General features: G+C 43.9%; 1 protein-coding gene across 1 annotated transcript; it reads left to right on the plus strand.

Moving 5' to 3' along the window:
• The first annotated feature begins 6116 nt into the window (after nt 1–6116).
• LOC123083301 (probable carboxylesterase 5) lies at nt 6117–7459 on the plus strand. Its single transcript, XM_044505372.1, has one exon. The coding sequence runs from the start codon at nt 6137–6139 to the stop codon at nt 7412–7414; it is 1278 nt and encodes a 425-aa protein (XP_044361307.1). The 5' UTR covers nt 6117–6136; the 3' UTR covers nt 7415–7459.
• Nucleotides 7460–10859: the final 3400 nt, after the last annotated feature.

Consider the following 10859-nt stretch of genomic DNA (forward strand, 5'->3'; position numbering starts at 1 on the left):
AGCCAACAGAACCCATTGGAATTGTCAAGGCTTCACAGAACCAGTGTTTGGTAGTACTAACAAATTAACACGGACGTACCTGTGTTAGAAATAATACTTTAGGTTAACATTAAATTGGATTTGGATCTCTTGATTTGAACACCAATACATGTGCGGAAAGGTGTGAACTTACAGGTGCTTGCCAAATTCTCATGCTCTTGATGCAACTGATGAAAATAGTTGGCCAAGCAGAACGGCGTCGTGTGAATAGCCCATGGCCGAAAGCGTGAACCTAGACAACACTAGGTAGAAGACGTCCAGAACGCTACTGCCACTAGAGATGGCTGGCCGGTATGGGCAGCGGCCGGTTGGTTTAGATGGCAGCAGGAAGCCGCCGGCACAGCCTTGCGGTGGCCAGGGGTGGTGATGGCCTTCTAATCCTTTTGTGCACCCTTATAGGATCGGCATTTTGAAGTATGTTGGGGTTATCCCATGTATGTGTTTGTCATTGTCCAAGGGGCACCACTTTTTCTTTTTATACTTGGTGTTAAGGAACAGGGACCAAAACCAAAAGTTACCTTTCTGTTTACCTTCGATCATAGCACAAAACCTGGAGAAGGGCTCCCCTTTCCGTCGGTCCGTTATGACCTGAGATCAAATTCCAACAACCTGGCCACAAACGACGACAAATACCGGCAGTGCTACGTGTGAGAACACTCCTTTGCAGTCGCAGTTGCGCTGGACGTTTTCGGTTAGATGCAAAGGAGCCACCTGCATGTGCCTGCACCCTCCAGAATCTCTGCTCTCCCCTTGCCCGTGCTAACACTTGAGGGATAAGAGCATCTATAGCCGGACGCCTCAAACCCGCCTCATACACTCAGGAGGGCAGGCCGGTCACTGACCGGTCATGATTTTTCGAGCCAAATGGGCTTCACAAATGGGACTCAAACGATCGGGCTGGTCGTTCAAGATTTTTCGTCCCATACGGGCCTCTCAAATGGGTCTCAAACGCCCGGGCTGACCGATACCCCTCATATCCGGCTCAAATATGGGGCGGACATGGTGGCCCGATGGGCATCTCCTCTGTCGCTGCGGTGTGAACGCTGCATGGCGCCGCTCCACCTCGCAGCCCGAGGCCAAATTCGGCTATTTAAGCTAGCCAGCGACCCCCAACCCTAGCCTATCCACGTCCTCCCTCTCTACATCGTCACCTGAGCCTGTTCGCCTCCTCTCCCCCGCTCTCCCACGCTATCCAGCATCTTAATGGTCCGGCGGCTGATCACCACGTACGCTACGCTCACGCCGGAGCGCCGGAGGCAGATCGAGGAGGAGCTCCGTGCAAGGCGCGCCGCCCGCATCGCTGTCGGGCTGCCTCCGGACTCGTCGGAGCCAGAGGAGGACGAGGAGCAGCGGGCGGATGAGGATGAGGGAGAGCTGCTGCTGGAGCCGATGGAGGTGGCGGATCTGGAGGAGGATGAGGCCGAGCACCCGGAGCATGGGTTCAACATGGCGGAGGCGGCGCCGGAATTCGCCGTCGCCCAGGCCACGGAGATGGCGGAGCAGCAGGCCATCCCGGAGTCCATCCAGTTTGAGGCTTACGTGGAAGCCAACCGGCAGTTACAGGTGCCGTCCGACGCGCTCTTCGCCGTTATATGTGGCAGTAAATGCTCTAAGAAATGGATATACATATCTACTACTCACAGCGTTAGCGTTTATGACACTACACTATTTTAAAAATGTTCCTATATTATGGGATGGAGGGAGTAGTAAGGAAAGACTTGTGTTAAGTGCATAGGACAGGATAGAGACCGTATTGTACTCTACGTGCGCATGCAGATCGACGGAGGAACAGACCACGATCAATCAATCCAGCGCCCCTCGCCCAGTCAATCTGAAGCATGCGTAATCGCGTACTGGAATTGTACTACGAATTTGTCCTTACTTATGGCAAGATTCAACGAACAATCCAGTGTCGCCTTCAGATATCTATCGTCGTACTACAGTGAGCTGCGTACGTACTTGCTCGGATGTGTATGTGTATACATGTGTGAGCAGACGGAGTGTGTACACAGCTAGTCAATGCTGGTCACGCGTGAACGAGTTAGACGCTGTCGGTCAAGTGCAGAGGTCCCAACCACGTGTGTCGCACCGTCCCATAGTAATCTCTCCCCAATGAATGAATATGTAAATCGATTGGGCCTGGCGTGTCCTTCCTTCAGTTTCTCTCACCCTATTTTTTGTTAAAAAGAAAAACTTGACTTTGTGCGTTTCTCTCCGAAATCGAACATGTCAAGATATTCAGTACATACTACTCCATAAATGACTAGGCTAATATTACTTCCGGCGAGGTAAGATGTTATTAATGATTATGTATTGGTAGTATGGAACTTTTAGTTCCGCAAATACGGAAATAAATTATTGTGGTATTAAATAATGAAGGTATAAATAAGCTAATACTACATAGTATCAGTTCTCATAATTGTTATATTTGCCACCTTCCTGGTGTTGATTTCTCACAAGTTAGTTGGAAGTAGCATGTTTTTTTTCCTTTGCATTGTTGTAGTACAAAATAGAATTGCAATGATTACTCCCTCTGCCGCATAATATTAGATGTTATTACAACCAATATGTGAGTAGATTGGTCATCATAACATTTTATATTATGGGATGGAGGGAGTATTAATTTATTACTTAACAAAAGTAATGCCATTTTTTTGTAGTAAATAGCCATGCAGTTTTGCATATGATTTGTCACAATGTAGTAACAGATAATTATGATTTGTCACAAGGTAGATGGCAGAAACGTGTACTAATTTTTATTTATGACAATGTAATTTTTTTTGGCATGGTAATATGTGTCTCATTCATATCATAAAGAATAAAGTACAAGTCACTTAAAAACCGACATGACAAAACTGAAAAGATAGCAGAACATCTCTGAGCTTGACACCAACGCCTGTCACCTGCCTCCGGCACCACCACAGCAGCCACCGAAGAAAAGAATGAAGAATCACCTCCTCACCTGAGCTCGACGCGGTTCCATCGCTGATATGCAACTTTGTGGACCTCCAAGATGGCTCACCAAAAGTGAAACCCTTACCGTTGAACGAATCAAGCTGGGGCAACACCCCAGGCACGTCATCGAACTCCAGATCTGGCGACCCACCATGACTAAAACGCCGAAGGATGAAACCATATCTTCCATCCACCAACCATGAGCCCAGCACATGCTCCGTCTTCCAGATGTCGTCGATGCAGACCACAATCTGCATCCGCTCCTGGACTACCTCCCAAGCTCCGCGCCGACGCTGGAGCAAACGTCGTCGCAACGGCGGAGCCCGAGGACATAGGTCCACCACGAGGATGTCGCCGCCACCATGCCATCCTTGCTTGAACTAACTGGTTTCCAAATCCATCCCCAGCCATAGGACCCATGGCCTCGTCAGGGAAGGATCCGAAGAATCTTTATTCAGCATTGTCATCGTCGCCACTGAAGCAAAGACGATGAACAACCTAAAAACCTAAACCACGAGAGAGTAAAAGCGATCCACATATGGTAATTAGCAGAAACCATAAGCATAGTAAACATAAACACATCTACTATTTTGAAAGATAGGATATTAATGTGTAAACAATATTTTCTGTTTATCCGTCTATACTTACATATTATATAGTCAAATGTACCCTTAATACACCGATACTAGCTTCTTGAAATTTCTTCCATGTTCTTCACTAATATTTTTGAAAGTTCACTTCTTCACTTGTTAAACAAGAGGGAAAACTGGCCCAAATTGTGTGCAAAGAAACAACCTCCTTAATAGTACTCCCTCCGTTTTTATTTACTCTGCATATTAGAGATGACTGAAGTCAAATTTCTTATTATTTGACCAAGTTTATAAAAACGAATATAAATAGATATCATAAAAAAAATATATGATGTGAAAGTACATTCAATAATGAATCTAATGGTACTGAATTGCTATTGTATATGTTAGTTGTCTATAAATTTAGTCAAATTTTATAAAGTTTGACTTTGACCAAAGCTAATACGCGAAATAAATAAAAATAGAGGGATTATGATTTTTAGACTTCTCGCTCCGACTATGTACTATTAGTTGTGTGATGATTTCAGCTCAGTTTCGTGGGGATGATTCAGTTAGTCTAGGGTTAGACCCAACTGTTGGGAATAAGCCGTAACCCGGACACAGAGGCGACAGGCATGCGTGCGTCAGGTCAAGTCCGGCGCGGTGCACGCCGCGTAGGGGCGTCAGGTTGAGTCTGTGGAGTCGGGTCAGGTCGTAAGTGTGCGTGTGTTGTGTGCATACGTGTGTAGTGGGTGTGGCTCGAGTTGTTACTCAAGGAAAAGGCCGTCGTTGCGGCAGGCGTGTGTGCACTGGAAAAACACCACCGTGTCATGTGTCTCCTCTTTCTTATATCTTCGTTCGTGCGAGAGAGAGAGACAGCGAGAGGGAGTTGGGCACCGCCAACAGATTCTAGATTGGTGGTCGGTGGTGGCGTGTTGAGGACTGGGTGGATCAACCGGATCCGATGCTGGGAAGTGAGAACAGTGTCATGCAAATGCCTTGTTGCCGGCGATGGCAAGAGCTAGCGGCGGCAATGTTCATGGACGTCCTTCAATTCTGGAAAGCATTGTTGTGGTGTTGTGCTCCTCTACTTTTCCCTGACTCTGGGCTCCTTCGGAAACATGGGATCATTGTTTTCACCGGGTAGGATGATGACAATGCCTTGTGTGTCATGTCCCTCAATGGGGCATCATTTTCAGAGTCTGGACCGTCCGAAGGGAACAAATGCGTTTCGCTGCACATGTGTGTAGCAAAGACTAGGTTGATCCGCGAAAGGTGGTGTCGTGGAAAGGTCGTGGTCACTTTTGTTGCGGTGGAGTCAGAGCTGTGTGACGGCGAGGTTCACATGGCAACGATGCAATGGCCTAGCTCACTGATCCTACACGATGCAGGGATATGTATTCTCGGACCTAGTTTGTTATCGGATTCGTCATTGCATGCACCTCGCGGCTTTTGCAGTGTGGGCTTTGTCGGTGTCAAAGCCAGGTGTTGCTTTCTCGGGGACAGGTGATGACGATGATGCCAACACACAACCTCGATGATGTCTTCTTCACAGTGGTGTCTGTGTTGCGTCTTCTCTGTGACAGTAATCCGCTAATTAACTAAGTTATAGTATACATCTACATAAACACTTGTAAACTTGATCAAACTTCAACTTATGTCCACATTTTAACTTGGTTGCGAGTAGGAGTACAATATACTCCTACTATTAATTAGTAAAGGGACATAGCGATGAAGAAAAGGAAAACGTTATCGCTCAACCGGCGGATGTTTATGTGTGCGTCCACCTTCTCCGTAGCCGTCGGATTTGATTTGGATCGAACGACTCGAAAGCAATCTGTATCCTGTTACAGTTCTTACAACACACCCGTTGTTTCAGTTGGCCTCACCGAAACAAATGGTCTGTTGCAAACCGAGCACTCGCGACCAGCAGCCAAGCTAAGCCCTCTTGCCAGTAGATCGTCATCGTGAGCACATCCATACCAGATCTCCGCCACCAAACGACTCTCGGCGAGATCGGCCACGCGGGTGTGGAGCACCAACAACCTCACCGCCGTTCCGGCACCACCAGCGCTAGCAGCAGCCACGTCACCACACCGGACTTCCATGTCCACTCCAAGTTCTGAAACAACAATGTTGTTGCGGAACAGCGCCAATTAAAGACGACAGTGTTAGTGCGCGATGCGGCCGGAGATGTTGCAATTTTTGAAACAAAGGTCTTGTTACAGAAGATTAAAATAAGACGCAGTGGGAAATGTGTTTGCAATTTTTGCAACAAGGGTCTTGTTACGGAAAATTAGAGAAGAAGAGATTTTGCAACAGAGATTGAAGAATAGGTTTCACAATAAAGGTCTTGTTGCAGGAAATTAGAGAAGAGAAAATTTTGCAACCAGTGTGTCCTTGCAAGAAATTAGAGTAAAAGAACTGACAGCTTAAGTCACATAATGGAACGAACCGCCGGCCCACGCGTAGCAGGTCGCTGAAGAAAATCGCTCTATAAATTCCGCTGCCAACAACGCGGCAGCGGCACAATTCGAAACGAGAGTCCCAAAGTAAAGCAGCTTAACTGCGCAATGCCTGCAAACAAGACTTCTCCAGCGAATCAGAAGGACGGACGTAACATCTCTGTTGACATGTACCCGTTCATACGCAAGTACAAGGACGGCAGCATCGAGCGTTTCCTACGCAGTCCATTCGTGCTGGCGTCGCCGGATCAGGGCGGCAACCGCGGGGTGGCCACGAAGGACGTCGTCGTCGACAAGGCCACCGGCGTGTCTGTTCGGCTGTTCCTCCCGTCGCGTGCCGCCGACACCGCAGGCAGGAACCGGCTTCCCCTCGTCATCTACGTCCATGGCGGCTCGTTCTGCACGGAGAGCGCTTTCGGCCGGACGTACCACCGCTACGCGACCTCCCTCGCCGCCAGCGCCGGGGCCCTAGTCGTGTCGCTGGAGTACCGTCTGGCGCGGGAGTTCCCCATACCTGCGGCCTACGACGATTCGTGGGCCGCGCTCCAGTGGGCGGCGTCCTTGTCCGACCCGTGGCTGGCCAGCTACGCCGACCCTGCGCGCACGTTCCTGGCCGGCGACAGCGCCGGCGGCAACATCGTTTACCACACGGCAGTCCGCGCCAGCCACGAAATCAACGACGACATGATGGACGTTGCGGGGTTGATCATAGTGCATCCTTACTTCTGGGGAGCCAAGCGGCTGCCCTCGGAGCTCGCGTGTGCGGACGACAGCCAGGGCGCCGCGGTGGTGTTCCCACCGTACGGGGTGGACCGGCTGTGGCCGTTCGTCACGGCCGGCCAGGCCGGCAACGACGACCCCTGGATCGATCTTCCGACCTCGGAGATCTCATCGCTGGCTTGCCGCCGCGTGCTCGTGACCGTGGCTGGAAAGGACACTCTGCGCGAGCGTGGCCTCGACCTGGCGGCCCGCATGCGTGATCACGACGCGCCGTGGCCTTGGATGATGCAGGGGCGCCGCGAGGTGACGGTGGAGGAGTCGGAGGGCGAGGACCACGGCTTCCACCTCTACAGTCCGCTGAGGCCCACCAGCAAGAGGCTTATGGGGAGCATCGTGGAGTTCATAAACCAGCAGCCCAACTCGTCGCCTGGTAATCGTATGGTGCTTGGCGTGCCCACGACGCCGTTTAACGACGTGTTTGGGTATGGCATGGCCATGAAGTCCTGGGGCACACGCTCCAGTATGGCTACTTCCATGAAAATTGGAAGAGTTGGGCCATCCAACAAAATCTCAGTTCGACTGCCGATGCCTGCTGGCAACGCTCATCACAAACATCCATTATCTGCTCCGGTTCCGTGGGGTTGTGTGATCAACAAGTTTTTCTAGATGACGGCCGGCCTAATAACGCACACATAAATTAATGTCTCATTTTGTACCCTCCTTGTTCCTGCTCCTAACTCCTCCCCGGGTAGTTCCCAATGTTTGGCACTTTCCATACTTCGTGGGTGCAACATCAACAAATTCGCTCATGATCAAGTTACAACCTAAGATCTATGACTATATTATGTAAGGGTATGCCCTTCTCCTACCGTCCTACGTATACTACATTAAATAAAACACAAAGAGTCTCCTATTAGTTATAAGTCATGTTAGTCCTTCACGCCAACATTTGGATTATTTGTATTAATTAAAAGGATCCTCTTGGTTATATTCCTTGGGATTTGTGGGAGCTCAAATTCACAAATGGATGCCAATTACCGGCCAGGGAATTCTATATGAACTATTGTGCTTTATCTTATTATTCGGTGTCTGCTAAATGTATATTGTTTGTCTTCCCTCAAAATGTATGGGAGCGGCTAGAGATAAGTTGACTAAAAACAAAATTTCGGTCAGTTGACTAACCACAAATTTGTTTCAGTCAACTTGCCCCTAGCTGACAGGCTCAGCGGCGATTGCTACGTGGAGCCAGCCATGGCACAAAAAACAGAAATTATTCAAGTTTTCTAACAGAAATTATAAGTGGCTTTGGTATTACCCTCTAGGAAGAAAGAAAATGAAATAAAAACTAAAAAAATAGTAATAAAGTTTTGTAAGAAAGGATGAATTAATGGCACTGTTGTTACACTTTAAGAAGAAATAGAATAAAATAAAAGATCTAAAACAAACAACGAAAAATATGCACATGATATACACAAAAATTATGCTTTATTAATATATGTTAGAAAAATCATATTTCATAGTGAATTTTAAAACTCCAATGAGAAATGAATTAGTGCCATTGGCATTGACTTTAAGGAAGAAATAAAAGAACATAAAAAATAAAAATAATGAAGTTTTATGAGGAAGAATGAAGTAGTGACACTGGTATACCTTTAAGAAGAGAGAAATTAAAAAATGAAAACAAATAACGACAAGATTTGTGCAAAATCCCCACCAAAATTTTACTTTTTTTAATAACCAACAATAAATGTACAATAGTGAAAATCTCACAAAGAAAAGTGTCTAAGAAGGTATGAATTAGTGACCTTGGTCTTTCATTAAAGAAGAAAGAAAATGAAATAAAAACAAAATCAAAATAAAAAATAAAGTTTTTCTAAAAAAGAATGAATTATTGGCAGTGCTATTACCCAGTTAAAAAGAAATAAAATGAAACAAAAACAAAATCACAATCAAAATAATGAATTTTTCTAAGAAAAAAAATGAAATTTTGGCTTTGTATTACCCTTTAAGAAGAAATAAAATGAAATAAAAGTAAAAGAAAATCATAATCATGACGTTTTTTAAAGAAAGAATGAGTTAGTGCTATGTTATTGCCCTTTAAGTAGAAAGAAAATAAAAAATGATAATAAAACAAATAATGACAAAACTTACACATAATTTACACAGAAATTGTGCAATTTTATAATATGAAAGAATAAACATATAATAGGGAAATTTTTCCAAAAATTAAGTTTCATAAGAAGTATGAATTAATTGCATTGGTTTTACCATTAAAGAATAAAGAATATCATAAGAAGGAAAAAAACAAGAAAATAGTGAGGATTTCGAAGGAATTAGTGGTGTTGGTATTACTCTTTAAGAAGAAATAAAATAAAAAATTATAATAAAACAATTAATGATAACACTTACACATAATTTACACAAAAATTATGCTTTTTTTATAATATGCCAGAATAAACAAATAATAGTGAAATTTTCACAACAAGGAACTTTCATAAGAAGTATGAATTAGTTGCATTGGTATTACCATTAAAGAATAAAGAATAAGAAAAAAGAAAAAAGTTAGATTTTTAAAGGAAGAAGGAATTAGTGGTGTTGGTATTACTTCTTAAGAAAAAGAAAATAAAAATTATGATAAAATAAATGATGACAAAACTTACACATAATTTACACAAAAATTCAGCTTTCTTTTAATATGCAGGATAAACATATAGTAGTGAAATTTTCACAAAAAGGAAGTTTCCTTAGAAGGTACTATGAATTAGTGCCATTGGTATTACTAGCAAAAAGGCCTGTGCGTTGCAACGGTAGGAAAAAAAATCCTCTCATATCTCTAGCTGGTCAGTCGACAAACTATGTGTGGCCAGTTGGCAGGTTATGAGATCGAACCCTCCTATCGGCAATTTTATTTTTTGCCAGCTCTCCGGACCTGGGCCACAGTGCGCTGCCAGATGGGCTTCCTCAGTTGGGCCAAAACTGGTGGCAAGTAACGAAATCAAATAGCGTACGTGAAATTAATTGAAGCGAGACCAAACGAAACGGGACGAAACCAAGAATATCACCTCCCTTTAATAGTAGGTATAGACTATTAAAGAATAAAAAAAGGAATAAAAAAAACAATGAGATTTTCAAAGGAAGAAGGAATTAGTGACGTTGGTATTACCCTTTAAGAAGTAATAAAATAAAATAAAAATAGAATTTGCACAAAAGGATGTTTTTAGAAATATTCAAGAATAAGCATGTAAAAGGGGATTTTTGTATTAAAAGAAGTTTTCTGAAAAATAATTAATTAGTGGCATTGGTATTACCTAAAAGAAGAAAAAAAATCAAAATAATGAAGTTTTATAAGAAACAATGCATTTGTGACATTGGTATTACCCTTTAAGAAAAACGAAAATGAAAGAAAATGCACACAACTTTGCACTAAAATTGCACGTTTCGGTAGTTGCAAAGAATAGTCATACAATACTGCAATTTTTGCATATGTTTATAGAATTTTGTGTGTATAAATTTTCGCTCCTCCAACGTTCAAAAATACAAACAAAACACCTGCTAATTATAAGGAAAAAGAAATAGCAAAAGAAAAAAATAACAAAAACAGAAATAATTCACTGTTAAAAAGAAGGCAAAGATTGGAAAATACCAACCACTATTACTAATAAAGTGAATTGGATCAACTAGTACCTTAGGGACATGGGCTGCTCAAGGCCCAGACAGGGAGATAAATAATTGATCGAACCTAAATGAACTTTGTGTTCAAATTGCACCATTCAAAGCCACATCATCAATTTACAACCCTTTCCGACTTCATTTGTTATTTTTCAAGCAATTACTGATTATTTTGAGCTATAAGACCATGAAATTGGAAAGCATTTGAAATGAAATCTGAAAAGGTTCCAAGTTGGCATGGTATCATCATTTCACCCACATAGCATGTGCAAGAATGTATAGAGGGTTACGGCAAAAACTGGATGCACTTCGTGTACAAAACTTACAATCTCTTTCGAAGTATCAGGGTTTCATACGGAAACTCGTCTGTTACAAAGGGATTTCATTTTTTTTGAACTTATTGGAACTCCATAGTGTTTCTTTGTCCAAAATGCACCATTCA

This window comes from Triticum aestivum, chromosome 4A (genome assembly GCF_018294505.1).
Source record: "Triticum aestivum cultivar Chinese Spring chromosome 4A, IWGSC CS RefSeq v2.1, whole genome shotgun sequence".
In the NCBI taxonomy this organism is placed as follows: Eukaryota; Viridiplantae; Streptophyta; class Magnoliopsida; order Poales; family Poaceae; genus Triticum; species Triticum aestivum.